We start from the raw sequence: 17,720 nt of genomic DNA, 5'->3' as shown, positions 1-17,720 counted from the left end.
ATAGGATGAGTTTTGGTTTCACTCACTCACTCAAAAAAATAGACTTTAAGTGGTATTTATATAATTTTCCAGGTTCTGCTGTATTTGATTGCACGATCAAGATTTTGTCAATGAAATCCGAATACTTTTTGAAAGAATTATTTTTCAGAATAAGCAAATGAATTCACACATGTAACAATTTTTAGTTAGTGTTTATCATTTTTTTTTATCTTTACCCTTAATTTTTTTGGTTTTAGGTCCCATTACATATTTAAAAGGCAGTGACAAATTTACTTGAGTAAACTTATTAGTAGATATAAACTGTAAAACATTATTTTAAGAAGAATAATTAAATATTTGCACCCCTTCCTAAGGTGCACTGTGTTTGTGCATGTGTATTTTTAAAAGATGGAAACAATAAGCATAGAGAATATTTAGCTATGGATCATGACAATCTCCTTAACTGAATCCTTTTTTCTTCCTGTTCATTATAAAGACAAGTCCAATTATATAAAAGAGGCCACAAAGTAAGTATGAATAGGATCTACATAAAGACTACTTTTCATTGCTACAGTACAGCAAAGGGTATTTCTTAAATCCAAATAGTTAACTTCATGCTAACAGTTCAACCAATGTACAAAATAATTTAATGATACAGAGGAAGTCAGCTGTAAAGACTTGAACACAGAACTCCTGAGCTTTGTTTTGTTTTGTCTTTTTATAATCACTAGAGCATACAAAATTTCTATCTGCAAAATATCTAAGCTTTTAAAGAAAGCCATAAGGTCCTTGAGATACACACACACACACAGAACAAGTGATCCATTTCCATTATACTAAAATTACAGACTTCTGCTGTTGTTATAAGTATTTATTGACCAGTACTCTTATCTACCATTATCCAAAAGTTATTCTAAATATAAATGGAAAAATTGACATATTTCACATTATCAGAAACAACTACTAAACCAAAGGAGTTGGCTTTTTTTTAATCCTATCCATACTCTGAAGTAGAAAACTATAGCTGTTAACTGCCACACCCATTGAACTGTTATGGGATGTCTAATTTCTAAAATGTATGATTCCAAATATTTTTAAATGTTTCATTACCTGAAAGTTATTAAAACTTAAAATAAAGGCAGCAATAGGAGTCATATAGCTTTCAGTGCCTGTCTTGACAGAAACTTGTAGGGATGATATGCAGTTTCTCAGTATGTCTGCAAAGTTTGGCTTTGAAATTGAAACTACAAGCAGAAAATCTTAAAACTAATAGGCAGTCTGAAAGTAACTCAAGCAAAGTGTCTTTATTCTACTTAAAACTGAATTAGAACAAAAACTGTCTTCCAAGTGTAACTTTTAAAAAAGTATTTTTCAAGTGCACTAATATGTCTACAGAATACAATAGCAGTCAGTCATGTTAACTTCAAAGTCTCGTGACAGTTTCTAGCTTCAGCTTGTTTCACAAGCAAGAAACTGGAGCTTTTGTTTTCAGGCATTTTGTACGTCTGGTGTTTCCCTTTGTTAGTTTATTTCTTAAAGTGTATGGAAAAAACAACTGTATAAATAGTAAATTTGTCCCTGGGGGGGCAGAGTTAATATGTATCAAAGTGCTCAGATGTTTTTACACATAAAAAACACCATATGGCTTGGACCCTACTGCTGGTCAAATATACTGTTCCTCTTCTATCAAGTATTTTAACAATATTATTGCCCTACACCTGCCAGTTAACACAACTAAATAAATGCCAGGGTTTGGGGAAATACAGTTTCATCCATGTTTCCATCTCATACCAGAAATTATGGAAACTTGTGGGTTTGAGGACAAAGGGTTATAACTCCCTTTTTAAGCTACATTTGAACTCCTGTGTCATGAAGCTTTACATGAATGTAACAAAGATGTGAAAGCTTTTATATTAGAATCTTTAGGTTAAGATTATCAACAAGTAAAAATTTTATAAATACTTAAAAATGTTAAAATCAAAGTAATGGCTACATCAGTGCTCTAGAACTAGGCACATTAAAGAAAAAATAATAAGTATTAAGGTAGCCTTGAAGAGAAAGAAAATAGTACAAGACAGTTGTTGGTATGATTATCTGGTAGTATCAACTGTGACTAAGTGCTGTAGGAGAAGAGAAGCAGATAGTTTGCTAGAATCTTCTATAACCTAATCAGGGCTTCTGATAACATGTTTCTACATTAAAATTGGATAGGTCATCTTTTTTTCAATTTCCAGTCTTCATAGTATTGATTTTGCTAAATTATTATTCTTATTGAAATGATAATAAATGCAAAAGCTGCTGAGCAATACAGCAAATGCATGATTAATGCTTGCTAATTACTAAACCTTGGTCTACAAATTAATATGACTTTGCACGGCTTAAGTTGAAGGCGTTGGCAACAAATAAATGGCTAATTAACCTCAAGCACTGTTAAACAGATAATTCTCCTGAACTATAAAGCAAACGTTATCAGGAATTGTTAAGTCGTGATACAGAAAAAAAATTGTGTTCTTCTCAAAAACTGATAAAAATGGTTTCCTTCTTACATAAATATACCAACAAACTAAGAATCTTCTCTCTCAGGTAGAAGAGGTGAACACTGATAGGGCTCACAGCATTGCATTTCAGACACTCCTGGTGCCATTATGGTCCTGTCATACAACACAATCATTCTCTAAAATACACTTCACTGAGAACCACCAACAGTGTGTTTTCAAGATCCAAATAAATAAATAAGCAAGCAAATTACTGTGATATTATTTATAAGGAAAACAAGAACAGCAAATAATTAACAGAACGTTGCAACTTTCTTTTACACTAACAGTAGTGTGAATTGAGCAATTTTAAAGGAAACAATGAGAGATGCAGGGAAAATGCTTCCCTATTTAATATAATTAATTCTATAGCTGAAAAAGAAAAGTACAATAAAACATTTCCCAAATACTGGAAATGCGAGACAAAGGGACAAAAAATGTAGTGTTTGCTGTTTCCTTGGATAACAAAAATAGAAGCAAAAAGACTAAAAAAGACAAGCACTGTTCAAATTTCCTAAACCTCTGACACATGGGTGTTCAAAACCATTTTTGAATCTCACTGCAAAAAGAAAGACATCTAAGAGTTCTGCAGATCACGGAAATTCAAAAAGACTTCTGCAACCACCAAAGTCATAAAATGTGCTGACTGAAAAAGAAGGATCTCAGCTTCAGCTGGATGGCACTTTCAGGAAGCCTGTGTCTTTATATTTACATCCAACTATGATAATCCTGATATTCGCACTGAGGATGAGGAGGACTTTGATCAAAACACAACATGCATTTTACACAACAAGGAAGTCTACAGAGAGGTACTACATTTACAAAAGCAATTGAAGGTGGTTTCAAAGGGACTTGACAGATTAGAGGCTGATGACACTGCTGCTGTCTCAGTCTCAGTGGAACTCTGTATTGATCTAATTAACAACAATGAACAAGAACCACAAAAAGACAATTCAAACCTAATTCAAAGCAGTTATGGAACCTTTCCATTACATAGATGTGATTAGCTATGGAGTCTTTCCATTACTAATCGCAAATATAACTGGTATATGATGAGCACTGAACAAAAAGAAAGGCTGAAATATAATGGAACATAGTACTAAATTCCTTGATTTTTCTTGTATCATTTAAAATTGAAGAACCAGATTTCTACCCCAACTTTCTCTCTCTGACAGATGCTGTGTCCAAGTTAGTTGCATCCAAATAGTGGAAAGCAATTGAAATAAAATTGCAGAAAAAGAAACAAAACCTCTTAAGCTAACTGCTGAAAAGTGGCATGTGTTGGTAAACTTGTATTGCTACCGAAAGGAAGATTTTTTTTAATAAATAAAAGGTATATGCTAAATTAAATGCTAAACTGGAAAATGTGTTCTTAGGTTTTATTTTGTGTTATTACAAAAAGCATCTTTTTATGTTTTTATGTTCCAGAAAAATATACTTAAAATATAGTAAAAATAAAATCATTAAAAAATTATTGTACATATTACACATCTTTGGGAGAGTGTCATATTTTGTAGTAATTTTTTCAGCTCCTTCCCCCTAAAAACTGAGATGCGTGTGTGTGGTTTAATTAGGCCCCCCTCCAATTAATTAGGCCCCCCTCCAAAGGACATTTTGCAGATAGTCTCTATTTATCATCTTAGCAGGCTTATACGTGTGTGGAAAAAATACCTGTTACTGATCTATATTACCTTTGCCAAAGATGCTAGCACAGGCTGACCTTTACTAGTGCTTGGCCTATGATGGAGAATTTCTACAAATCCTAAATGGAGACCTAGCCTCTGTGATTATTTTGTACAATTATTTTACTGGTTCAACAAAGAACTAATTAAACCTTGGAGTGAAGAGAATAACTCCAAAGTAAGACCATCTGAAAGCAGTTTTATCCTCTAAGAAGATCCTATCCATATCCCAACATAAGAACTTACTTGACTGTACAATCTTTTTAAAAAAAATGTTAGTTGTACCAAGTGTTTTTTGTAGATGAAGAGGAACTCAAGTTATTGATTATATTAATACAACTTAGAACAGACATTTAAAAACTGTTTAAAGACGTAGAATTCATTTGAATATTTTTTAGTTCAGTCTGACGTCTTAAACACAAGCAAGTGTCTTAGAAATACCATATGTATATTTACCTTTGTGTCATAATTTTGTAGGCATCTGGAAGGAAGCATTCTGTGTTCTCCATCTGGAAAGGGTCAGCATCACAAATCTTGTCATCTGTCCTTCCATAATTAGCACTTTCTATCATAATGACATCACTTCCTGGACACCGAAGGTCTATGGAGTAGCCTTCACAGGACAGTTCCCTCCTAACTAAACCAAATGGTAAAGCTGCCCGGCTGAAACCTTAAAAAACAAACAAACAAACAAAAAACCCAATGAGAACAAGTTTGAGAAAAGGGAGACACTTTTGGACATATGAACTGATATTATACTTCCTATCTTGCAGTGAAGGAGACAAGAATAACACAAGGATGCTACAGATATTCAAGCATATACAGAAAATGTTTGCAATTCTAAACCATATAGGCTAACTGCAAAATCTCCTTAAAAGAGCAGAACATTTTCCAAAGAACTAAACATATACTGAACTGGTTTAGAAAGGGCAGATCCTGAACAACGCACAAGATAGGTAATAACAGGCATAGAAGAAAACGACAGAAGCAGCATGAGGCACCCACAATGGCAGGATCTTCTCCTGGTTTCTGCCATTTTCCATTAATTATGACATTCCATTTTAAAACATTATGAAAGGTAAATGTCCAGACTCTTCTGCTGAAGAGGGGGAGTTTCCTCAGTGTCAATCAACATGGTACTGCTCTGATATAGGAGTCTTGCAGAAAACTCCAAATAAATGATTGCAGAACCAAAGGGATGGAGCCAAAAATTCCTCTCACAATCCTTTCATATAGCTGCCAGGTTTTGTGAGCAAGGTTTTGTGAGGCAGGCAAGGTATTTATGGTGACAAAGATGGCACTGTGATGGTCCAGGTGAAAGGGTATCAGGAGCTGTCCAAATACAGCAGGGCGTCAAAGATAGAGCCAGGTCCAACCCGGGGATTTTCACCCAGCCCCTAGCCCCTGGATTGGAGTCTACCAGCCCCCTGCTCTGGGATCTGTGCTATATGCAGTGCTCCCCCCAACCCTGCCAGCCCCCCTCCGGAAGTCCAGGTGACCACACAGCACATGGTGCCCATTCCAGCTGGTCTGGAACCTGGTACAGGCACCATGTGCGGTGCAGATGGAGTGGGTGCTGTTGGATTGGATCCCAGGTTGCGGGGGAAGGGCACACACTGTGCTGGGGCAGTACCATGTGCAGCATGGATCCCAGATCAAGGTCTCCATATACTGGATCAAGTATGGAATAGGAAGGGGGGGGTGGAATCTGTGGACCCAACCTGGCCCATGGACCAGTCCCATGCCACTTATTCAGCCTGCAATGAGTGTGACACCCCTGAAACAGAGGGTAGAGTTCAACCTCAAGATCACGTTATTTTGCCTAAAATTCATTTTAAAAATACCTAAATTCAAATGGAATGGCAGTTTCTTAGATCATTATGCTAAAAATACTCGCATTTATAGTGCTAGAAATGATACTGATGTTGCATATTAATGAAAATATAGCTCTGCCAAGTGTCATGCATCTTGTATGATGCCAGGGTCTTCCTGCAGTCATACTGAGATGTCATCGATTCAGAAAGGCAAAGGATATCCTTCAGTACTTCTTCCCTTAGCCAAATTAGGTAAGTCTCACTACCTAGATCACTGCTCCTACCCCACCCCACCTTAGAATCACAACCAGACAAAGTGTCCTCTTTACTTCTATCACTTTTTGATTAGTAGCATCTTCTTTCTCATGGGTGTTAGACATCCCCAAAGTGGCCTCTATAACAGAGTTTGCTTCCACATATAACATATATAATGGCACTTAACAGGTGATCTATTCAACTCCCTTTTATTGTGCCTACCTGAGCACATAGGTCACTGACAAACATGAAAAAAACAAAACAAAACTGTGCTTTACCAGGAGAGGAAGAATGTTTTTTGGGCCCAGCTTCCTAGCATTTGTACTGAATCAGCTATTAGATAAAAGCACCAAAAAGCCCGCTGCAGGACAGGATCTATGCAGACATTGAATGAGCAGGGTCAAACTAAGGTGATGCCTTTTCTGGGTATACTGAGCTGAAAGTAAAGCACTGTTAACCTCCTCCCACCCCCAATGTCTGTAAGCAGCCATAAACTAAAAACACAGACTAAAATGAAGTGTTATAATCAAGTGCGAGTGTGATGAGAATGGACTGCAAGTATGCATCACAAAGGCTCCTGTACAAACTCAGGATAAATCCTATGTAATCCTACAAACCACAATGAAGACAGGAAAATCCTTACTTTTTTTCCCCAATTTTCTTCTGTCTGAAAATTCCTAAAACTAAATGCTCCTATAAGATTTTAGAAACACTGTACAATAGTTTTGGCACAAAACAGGGCTAGCTAATTCAATAAGAACCCCTTGGTCCTTTATCATCAATTCTGTATGTAACCAATATATTGCACTAGGTTGCTGTCACTGTATACTGTAGCTTGCTATCCACAACTTAATAGTTTTTAGACCAGGTATTTTGTCTCCCTGACAAAACATTTGTACCTACAATCATTTCAAACTGTGGAATAGTTAGATACTGTAATAATGTTAAATAACAACTTCTTGAAAACAGCAGATATGTTTATATTTACAGTAGTACCGCAGCTATATAACACAGATGCTTTTTGAAAAAAATGTAGTACTAATAACAACTCACTCAAACTATTATAGCTACATGCTATTAAGGTTTCTTGCGCAGACTGAATGAAGGTTTAGAGAACTCAAGATGTATTCATTCATCTTTGTACTCTATATTCATTTCAAAACCAAAACATGTTCCTTCCCCATCCATTAGTAAAATATGTGAAATAACATACAACTGTTATGCAAGTAGTGACTGTGGGTGTGCAAAACGGGTCGTATTCAATTCGGATTTGGCCCAAATGGGGGACAGTGATTCAATTTGTTGATTCAGATCACTGTACCGACAGCATGAATATTCGATACGCAGAATCAGCGACTTGGGCATAAACCCCCCCCACACTCTTATGGGATGCTCCATCCGCCCTGCCACCTCAGCATTCATGGGCCACCTGGTACCTTGAGGTATGTAGAACAAAAACATTTAAAGCTGTGCCTATGTCTGAATCACTGAATCTTTCCGAATTGATTTGGAGGGTTCGGATTTGATTTGGAGAGATTAAAGGGTCTCCCGATTCAATTCGGGCATTTGGCCACCAAATCTCTGCCAAATCGAATCAGCGACTGAAGCTTTGCACAGCCCTAGTAGTGACTCTACAGGTTCATAAAGATTTAGGTTCAAACATTTATCATGCTTATGCTGCATTGCATATAAACTATTGGGTATACTACATTTTAAATATGATATGCTTTATTAATAGGATTGATGTTGTTATTATTTGTTTACTGCAACTACCTTTATGCTACAGACTTTCTAACCAAGTACAACGAATGCACAGTTCCTGCATCAAAGAGGTCATGTTCATAAATACATTATAATAATAACAAGCTACTGATCAAACAAAGACAGACGAAGGGGAAGTAGGGGAAAATAGCATATTCTATACACCAGACCATTGTTTTGGGCTCTTGGTGGGGATGAGGGGGAGGAAAGGGAATCTATATAGAATGGTCACAAGTTCCCAAGCCCAGTTTCTTATTAGCAGAAATAAGTCTTCTGAAGGAATCTGAAAAAGAAGGCACTGCCTTCCAGACCAGCACCTGAAGAATGCTCTGCACATAATGACAAAAGGAAAGAAAGCACAAAAAATGGCTGTGGAGAATTTTGCTGGGCTGGAGTACTGTAATTGAAGCAGCAACTGACGACAAAAAATGACAGAGAAGAGACAAGGCCAAGTCAATAGAAAAGACAAGTGGGGACAGTTACTGTGTTCTGGAGGCAAGGAAAATAAGCTTCACTTTAATGTAGCAGAAGAGGAGACCATGAAAGAGACCAAGAGGATTGCAGAGAATGAGAAAACTTGCAAGATGGATGGTGAGGAAGTAATCCTGACTTCAGTGACTTATGTGGCCTGGACCAAGGACTTCTTGTTGTGCAGGGGTAGAAAAAATATAGCTCGTGGGCTGTATCCAGCCCACCAATTGAGTGGATACGGCCCACAGGGGGCGCCCACCAATTGAGTGGATCCAGGCCATGGCTGCCCCCACGGCACTTCTCATGGGGCCGAGCCCTGCCTGGAGCAGCCCATGTGGCGCTCCAGCCTGTACCTGCAGGTCCAACCTCCATCAGTGTGCACAACTTACCAAAAGGGCTGCTCCTGGTGTGGCTGCAGCTGCCTGGATGCTGCTCAGCTTCCCTTACCTCCAGCAGTGGTTTCCCCTGCTGCACTGCTCCAGGTTGAAAGAAAGCTTCAGCTACACGGTGCCTGCCCCAGCATACAGGGCTCCAGCTCCTAGCCGCCTCCCGGCTGTCCTGGGATGGGCAGGCAGAGTGAGTGGAAGGCAGATGGGGCAGGAGCTGCCCAGCCGAAGCTTCCTCCTGGCCCACAGTGGTGCAACAGGAGGAAGAGGAGCTGCCACTGGAGACAAAGCAGCAGCACTGAGGTAGCTGCAGCCGCACTGAGAGAAACCCAGCTGGTAAACTGTGTCCACTTGCTGGAGCAGGGACTGGGACTGGGCTGGTAAGCACATGGACAGGGGCAGACATGGGCCACACTGCCTGGGCAAGCTCTGCACACACCCCCCACCCTCTCCTCACTCTCCTCGCCCCCAGCCGGCTCCTGGGACCCAACACCCAGGCAACACCCCCAAACACACATCCCTCACAGGGCAAGGGCCAACCCGTGATCCTGGCCGCACCTGCCCATCTCGCTCCTGAACGCTGCTGCCTGCCTACCCACGGCCCCATCCCACACAGGGAGTTTTGGTAGGCTGTTACAGTAGAGGTGTGGGGGGATTGGAGGGGACAGACCCAGCCTGGAACAACTCATTAAATCACCCTATGTGGCCTCTAGGCCCAATTAATGGCCCCACTCATGTTGTACTGCATCAGCAATCTGTGAATTAAAGCTTCTACTTTACTGTACTGAGATAATAATCTGAAAGGACTCAAAAAAGAACATTTTTTAAGATTGTTAGTCTAGGAGTGAAGTCACTTTCCACATAAACAATACAATTTAATATTTGCTAAGCAGAAGAAACCCTCGAAAGTGAAGCAATTCCATATTACAGCTCTAAACATTCTGGAAATCAATGCATGTGCCTCTGTTTGGCAGAACATATGGTGCATGACAACATGAATATTAGATCTTTGCGGTATCTTGGCACAATGGGCCAAAGTAAAAGATAGACTCTATTTTGTGCTGGTGACATTAAAGAAAGGTATTACTTTTCATTCAAAGCAATTGTTATTATAGCTTCACATACCGTCCTTTCCTGCAACAAATTAGCAATGACGGCACTAAAACTGGCCATTTCCTATGGGTCCCATGAGGGGGTGAATAAGCAGGGAGTAGTGCCTGAGCAAAACAATACACACGCCTAGGAAAAAAGTATATAGCACTTCTTCCAAATGATGGTTACTGCCAAGACAGTGACCAACAATAATGTTACTTATGGCTGTTATTCCTAAATCTATAACTCTGAAGTAATGGGGTGTGGACAGACTTAACATTTGAACTGTTCCAAGAATGTTGCCAACTGGAAACCAGCTCCCAGTTCAGAGGGGTCTGCATGAACAAAGCCAAGGGTCCTAAGACAAATAATCACCATTTCAGTGCTCCCAAACTACCACCAGGGGTGGACGTGAATACCCAGTTCAGCCATGCTTCCCAGTGGCGAGTGCCCCAGTTTTCATAGTATTCCCCTAGCGAGGGAGGAAGGCTCTCAACAGCTGAATGCACAAGAGGAGGAAGAAAAAGACATTAATTACCCACAATTGCTCTTTTCTGATTCCCCTTTCTTAATAACACTGAAGTCAATAAAGAGCAACTGAATTCAAAATAAACCATTCATGCACTTTACAGTACTGAAATCTGTGTGATAGTACCCTGACTGCAGCTGCCCACGTGTATGTGCACATGTCAGAAAGCTGCCTTCTTCGTGATTCCCAGGAGCTGGGTATTCCACAGGCTGCTCAAGGTGCCCATCACTTTTAAACAGAACTTTCTCCCAAACTGCTTGTCATTTTCATTTCATTTGTGGCAACTGCCCAGGCTTTTTACCTACCAGAATACCCCCACCCCCCCACCCCAGCCCAAATCAGCCTGGAATTGCATGGACTGGGTCATGGGCTAGCAATATAGGTTGGGGCAGTAGAATTCTGGCTCTGTACCAGAGTTGCTGTATGCTAGTTGGAGCTGAGGGGGCGGTGGCTGAGTTGCGGTGCAGTGTGGGATGCCTGGAGGATCAGCCAGACATTAGTCACGGAAAGCTCATTGTCCACACAACACTAGTTCAAGGAGAACTATTCAAAAAAATACCCAATTATCCAGGTATAGTTTTGAAATGGTCCAGGAGATTTAAATCATTAAGTGGCTTGTGCATCTGAAAGCTTGCCGTTTAAACTGCACTTAAAATGAACTAAGTATTATGTTTGTGTGCACCCTTGGAGTGCAAAAGGAGTTTAGTTAATGCTGATTCTATTTTGTACAGAAATGTACCTGTGGCCTCAAGGCAGCTTGTGGAAAGGCAATGGATGTGTTCTTCCTGGAGAGGTTAAAGTAGGTTGAAGTGGCTAAGAGTGCAGTAAGCCTCGCTGTATTTGCAGCAGCAGGTTAGAAGACACTTTCTATCATTGTAAAGATAGTACTGAAAATATGCCCATATCTCTCATAAAAATTGAATGGTTATCTTAGAATCTGAATGATTACCCTGTATTTCCATGTGCTTGAAAGAAGAAAAGCTCTGAATACTGCAAGTACTCGGGTTAGATCCCTGAAATACTTATTTAGGTATCTAAGGCAACTGACAACTGTTTTAAGTATCATCACTGCATTGTGACCTGCATTTCTTTTCTTCACACATCTGTGCAGAACTCTATATTTAGACTGACATCTCAAAATATTAGACTAAGGTTAGGTCACCCCATAAGCAACAGAGTATAGTGCCTCAGGTTGTGCTGTAGGATGCTATTTTGCAATGACAGAAAACAGCTGAGCTAAACAATGCTGCATGTGTCAGATGGGATGGTCCCTTTGTGGGTTTTTATAGCACAATCACCATAAAGAATATTAAGCAAATTCAATAAATTAGCAGTCCTTCAGCCAGGCTGCTATGATCTTTATTCCAAGGTTTATTTATAATATTTTTCTATCAACAAAATAAAAAAAAAAATTTCAACAACCAAAGTGTAATTCAATCCGTCTTGCAACCCTGACAATCGAAGAAAGAACTAGTGGGAGGCCCTGTGAGCGAGAAATCAATATTGCAGCTTTGTGCCGTGCAAATGTGAATACTGCCAAATAGCAGTGCTTAGGGTAAAATGAACTGTTTTGCTCCATTTTCTTCTCTCTGAACAAATGATTTTGAAAAGATAGCTTTTTTTGGAGCTATAAAATGTCAAGCAATAACTCTCCATGCTTTAGGCAAGTGATTGGAATAAATACCTCTCGGCAACAGGTGCAGTGACTTAGGACTGAAATGCATTCACATTCAGGAGATAATTCCTGATAAGCAGATGCACTGCTACAGGATGAAAATTTGAAAGACCAACACCTGAATTCTACTGCTGGTTTTGCATCATTTCAAAGCTTTTCAGAAGTATGCTACTCTGTCAATAATTATTGTTGTCACAACTTTATATCTCAGATATGGTTCCAGCCATTAATGTTTTGAAGATTGTGCTTTACTAACGAATCTCTGATCATTTTGCTGCTTAGGAAGAAACAGCCTTACAGTACTATGCACAAACCTATTCTGTGAGACTTCATTTTTAAAGGAAAAATCAACTTTCCTTGTGTTTTTGCTAATTGCTTCAAGGCTAACCCTGTCATGGATGACACTGCTCATGCTGTCTAAGGTCCAAGAAAGCACAGAGCTTGCTGATTGTCAAGGACCTTTACCATACTGGGGCTGTGACTTCAAGCACAATTTAAACATTAACTCAAGCAAGAGCCTATTACCAACTGCAGCATATGCTGTGTCCAATTCATTTATGTTTATATATGTTAATCAGCTTTCTTTCCTTAAATGGAAAGGAGAAAAATACTTAATGAGGAAAAGAACATGGTTTCTGTCACGCTGAACACTCAATTTATAAACAACTTCATGGTAAACATATGTCTATACCATGTTTTATTTGTTCAAAGTTCAGTTCAGTGCACTCATTGTATGTGAAACAATAAACAAAACTGCCGTGGTAAGATGAACATTAGCATTTCAACTAAGGCTAAAAATCATCCATGAAAGAAGCTAATGAGGATTTTTAATGGTAGTATGCACTTCCTATGCTTTACCAGTCCTCCAATGTTAAATATAAAGTTGCAGAAAGATACCTTCCCCCATATGGCAGAAATCTACTTAGATTTCTACCAACTTTCAATAAATAGGTGTGGGGGGGAATGTTTCTTTTTGCAACTTTATATTTAACATTATATTGAATACCCCCCAACTGCACCTATTTACTGAAAAACTGAAGAGCATATGGCAGAAACCTAATTCAGATACTCTGCTTTTCTAAAGTACATTTAAAATAATCAATATTAAGTTTAAAACTATTTTATAGCAGTCTGCAGTGGTCACATTCTGCCTCATTTCCCATCCTATTGTATTTGTTGTTTATTTAGTTCCATTTAAGAAATAGCTAACTTAGTCAAAGTACAAAAATAAACTAATAATATTCAGCTATAGAACCACTACCAGATAGTGCTTTTGAGCTTCAAGTATTGAAGTGCACCAAGTCTGGCATAGGAAGAGAGAGACAAAGCAAAAAAAAAAAAAAAAAGAACCACTACATTTAAACCTTCCCCTTTAAAATTGTATACTGGTTCAGGCTAGCTTTAATATTTCTTACCACAGGGGTGGGCAATTATTTCAGCGGGAAGGCCACTTAATGAGTTCTTGTTAGCTGTTGAGGCCTGCAAAGGTAGCACCGCCCCTTGACCGATGCCCCACCCCCAGGTTGCCATCTTGGGACCTGAAATTCCACCTCCTAACCCCTGACCTTTGCCACTGGAAGTCCCTCCCCCTGTCCCAGAAGTACTCCTTTTGGGAGAGAGGCTTAGCATTTGAAAATGGAAAAAAACCCAAATCATATACTAAAAAAAAAAATCAATCTACTATAACTTATTTTAATTTTATTTAAAAATATATCTTTGTCCTGATTTATGTGCATTTGCATGGAGTATCTAGAGGCAATCGCATAATAGCTCAAAATACAGTCTTAGTCTTGCATATTATGTGGGCGAGATAACGGTGTGTGTGCGGGGGTGGTTGGGGAGTAGGTGTGAGGTGTGGGTGGGCTGTGGGAGAGGATGGGGAGAAGGGTGTGGGTGTGGGGTGTATGGCTGGGGTGGAGATGAGTGGGAATTGGGTATGTGGATGTGGGTATGGTGGGAGTGTGTGGGGGGCTGTGAAAAGGTGTAGATGTGTTTGGGGGTATGGTGTGGGGGTAGGAGTGTGAGTTTGTGTGAAATTATGGTAGGGGAGTGGGAGTGTGTGTGGGGGCTGTAGGTGTGTGTTGGGGGTGCGATGGAAGGTGGGGAGCCAGCCTCACCTGCCCCATCCTGGCTGCAGTATGCAGTTCCCAGCTGTAAAGCCAGGACCCATCTGCAAGGCCAAGACCTGCACAGCGTGGCCTGTCCTGATTGTAGCATGCAGTTCCTGGCTTAAAGGCTGGGACCCACACGGTGTGAGACAGGGCCAGCCTGGCCCAAAAGAATGAGGTTCCCCTGTCATGCACATATCCTGGCTGAAAGGCCGGGACCCATGTGGTGGAGCATGGGACCAGCCTGGCCCATCCTGTCCAAACAGAAAGCAGTTCCATCTGTATGGCCAGAACCCAAACAGCACAGCACGGAGCCAGCCCAGCCCGGTAGCACACCAGAGTGCCAGGAGCCATGGGAAGTCCTACGCCATCAGGCTGGGATGGCTGTGCCTTTACATGGTGTTCCTTGCAATCTAGCCAGAGTCCTGTGAGCTGCACAGACTGTGGGGCCACCACTGGTGGTTCACCACTATCGGATGGAGGGAGGGCTAGGGAACAGCCACAGGATTGTCAGGGCAGAAGCTTCTGGGAGGTGGAGGCATGACGGGACAGGAAGGGATGGAGCAGGTCAGGTTGGCATTGGGAATGGACACATAGCAACCAGAGCCCAAGCTGCTTGATACTTCAGCCAGTGGCTCCTGCCTCTGGTGCCTCATCAGGTAATAACTGTCTAAATTTTTGAGGGTCCCACAGACTGGATAGAATAGCCTGGTGGGCTAGATTCAGTCTGCATGCCGTTTTTTGCCTGCCCATTTTATTGGGTTAGAACAAGCATTTGTGGTACCTCACTCAGGTTTAGGTAGCTTAGTTTGAGTTGCCTAAAACTAAAACCAGGAAAGGTGCATGCAGGCATTTGCTGCCTGCTGAGGAAAAAGCATAGACAGTTTGAAGCAAGTAACTTGGGATTTGGGGGGGGGGCGGGGGGAGGCAGACACAATTTGGCTGGTGGGATCAGGGATGACTGGCAGGTCTGGAGATTGGCAGGTCCAGGAGGAGATGGTAGGTTCAGGTTGGGGTTGCTGCCTGGGAGGGAGGAAATATCATGGTCAGTTTTGGGGAGGTATGAGTCTATGTCAGGCTGTGGTGAGTAGCTGGGCTTTCTCAGCCCCAGGGCTATGCTGTCAACACACGCAGGCATTCAACTAGGTTGGGTTAATCATTGATGAAGAGCTTAGCAGACCTTGCAATCTGAAGTTAAGTTTACCTCAAATGTGAACTACTGTTAGATTGAAAATGCCATTTTTAGGGTGCCTTGAGCCCTGGGAACACTTGCATCCCAGGAGATTTAGATCAACCTAACCTTGGTTAGTTCAATCTAAACATAATGCTTGTATGTATCCACTGTGAGCAGCATAGATCTTGGGGTAAAACTTAAAGCACCAAGTCAGTCATCCTGGAAATGTAACATTATTTCAAGCAAAAGAATACTCTAAAGGAAGTGCAAACACAAAATAAATCAAACCAGGCATAAATGTAGAACTCTGTCAGTGATGAAATGGTACTTCTTATGTTATTTTAGCTCTTATGGAAAGATCTTTTGCAAAGAACACATCTTTCCAAGCAGAATGTTTACAGTTGTCTCTTTCACTCTCTCTTTTATTTTACCAAATCATGAAACATGATTCTAGTTCTCCAGAAGATGCAGTGATGCATGTTGGGCAAAATTTCAACAGTAATTTCTAAAGAAATGAAATACTTTATTCTATTATCCAATCAAAACAGGGCAGAATATACAGGAATAATTTCTAATTCTGCATTCCTTAAAAAGTAGCTGTATAAGCCACTGTGTGTGTTTTGAACCCCTGACCCAATTTGTAAATGAACTGCGGTGGGGAGGGATTGCAAACAGTTGAATTTACTATTGTTGTTTGAAAATTTTGGAAATTCATAGTGCAGATTCAGAAAAACATTTGAAAAGTTTTACATAAAACCCTCAAAAACTTGCAGCTCCTCAGTAAATGCCATGGACACCATTAAGGAGCATCCCCTTTTCTGCCCTCATAGCGCTGCCTATATTTTATACAGACAAGCATGTTATTTTGTTAAGCAGCTTCTAAATTATCCAATATTGGCCAACAGTTCATGCTTTTGCAGTACCAAATACAACAAAGATATAGGCAATTTAAATGACAAGTGTGCTATCTAATTCTAGCTTCCAAGGAAAAAATCATTCTGGCAAGCATGTCTATTAAAAGATTGCATTGGCACAGTAAGAGCTGCTGGTACTGCTCAGAGGTCTGGAGTTCACAATGCTCAGTTCTCATTTCACTGAAATCCACTTGATAAAGTATAAATCAGTGGCACTGTAGACTACTGACTGTTCCAATCTGGATAAAAATGGGAAGAAAAGATCCCTTTTTAAAATCTATTGTTTTATTATCATATGTACCATGAAAATTTATTTTTAACTAATATAAATAAATAGTTACTGTAATTCTTAATATTTTCCCTTTACTATTAAAAATTATCTAACATTTCATTTTCAAAAAATTATTTGGCTACAACTGCATATTCATTATTTGAACATTAACAAAGCAGTCAAAAATCTTCATCTAGGGATCGATCCTTCAAACCCATACCTACTGTCATTTAAGCAGTATTACCACTTCTATGAATTACTCAAATAAGGGAAGACTGCTGCTGTGAGTTCAGGTTTGCAGCTCTGGTCAAGTGGTTATGATGGACCGGGTCATCTGACTCCTTACCTCATTATCTCCAGTCTGGACTAATTCTGGAAGCCTTGTCTCTTTGAAAATAATACTATGAATTTACTAGCTTTTTTTTTTTTTTTTTTTTTTTTAATATTCAAAATATTTCCACAAGGACAGATTTTCTCAAACTAAAGTCTAAAATCTTTATGAAATTTTGGTCCATTTCAAGTTTCGCTGTGTACAGCATAATTAGACCAGTTGGCACTTTTATATAATTATATACTTATGCAGTGGCTATACAAATATGCAACACAATACATTCTAATTTATAAACACCAGAAGTCTCTTTGAATCATACCCTCTGACATGAATACTGAAGTCTGATTTCCAATCTCACTGAAGCCTTTCTTGTACAACTTCATTGTCGCTGCAGTTCCCCAAAACAACCCCAAGAGGTTACATTAAACAAAACAAGACTGGATGCCTACCTGGTTTGTGCACCTGGTTGTGTGGTTTAGCAAAACCTGAACTGAACATTTCTTTACCACAACTGTGCCAGTCCCTCCAGTACATAGTTAATTGGAGTGGTGACCTCATTAAAATTCTCAGTCTGGACCCAGATTCAGACGGGCCAAAATCTGGCTCCCCAGGGCAGCAGATTTACGTTTTCTTCTTTAAAACAGCAAGGGATAAAAGAGAAACACACTTACAGAATTGTAAGCTGAAAGCTTAATCATCTAGAACAAGTACAGCACAAAAAGTGGCTGGGGAAGTTTTCCTACA

General features: G+C 39.9%; 1 protein-coding gene across 19 annotated transcripts in view; it reads right to left on the bottom strand.

The window, feature by feature from the left end:
• The window catches only part of ADGRL2 (adhesion G protein-coupled receptor L2), a 203,627-nt gene that overhangs the window by 96,927 nt on the left and 88,980 nt on the right, over positions 1–17,720 (bottom strand). For 13 of the 19 annotated variants that reach the window (XR_003093569.1, XR_003093570.1, XM_025201641.1 and 10 more), the window contains exons 2-3: positions 17,426–17,609; positions 4,652–4,865 (exon numbers count right to left, since the gene is read on the bottom strand). Coding sequence is in view for 16 of the 19 variants with exons in the window: in XM_025201641.1 (XP_025057426.1) it covers positions 4,652–4,865; positions 17,426–17,534 (323 nt within the window). In the remaining 3 variants the exon portion in view is untranslated. The remainder of the gene's footprint in view (positions 1–4,651; positions 4,866–17,425; positions 17,610–17,720) is intronic. The other 6 variants (XR_003093571.1, XM_025201631.1, XM_025201637.1 and 3 more) reach the window with 1 other exon arrangement.

Source organism: Alligator sinensis, unplaced genomic scaffold (assembly GCF_000455745.1).
Source record: "Alligator sinensis unplaced genomic scaffold, ASM45574v1 scaffold952_1, whole genome shotgun sequence".
NCBI classification, from domain to species: domain Eukaryota; kingdom Metazoa; phylum Chordata; order Crocodylia; family Alligatoridae; genus Alligator; species Alligator sinensis.
This window is presented reverse-complemented; position numbering and strand designations above follow the sequence as displayed.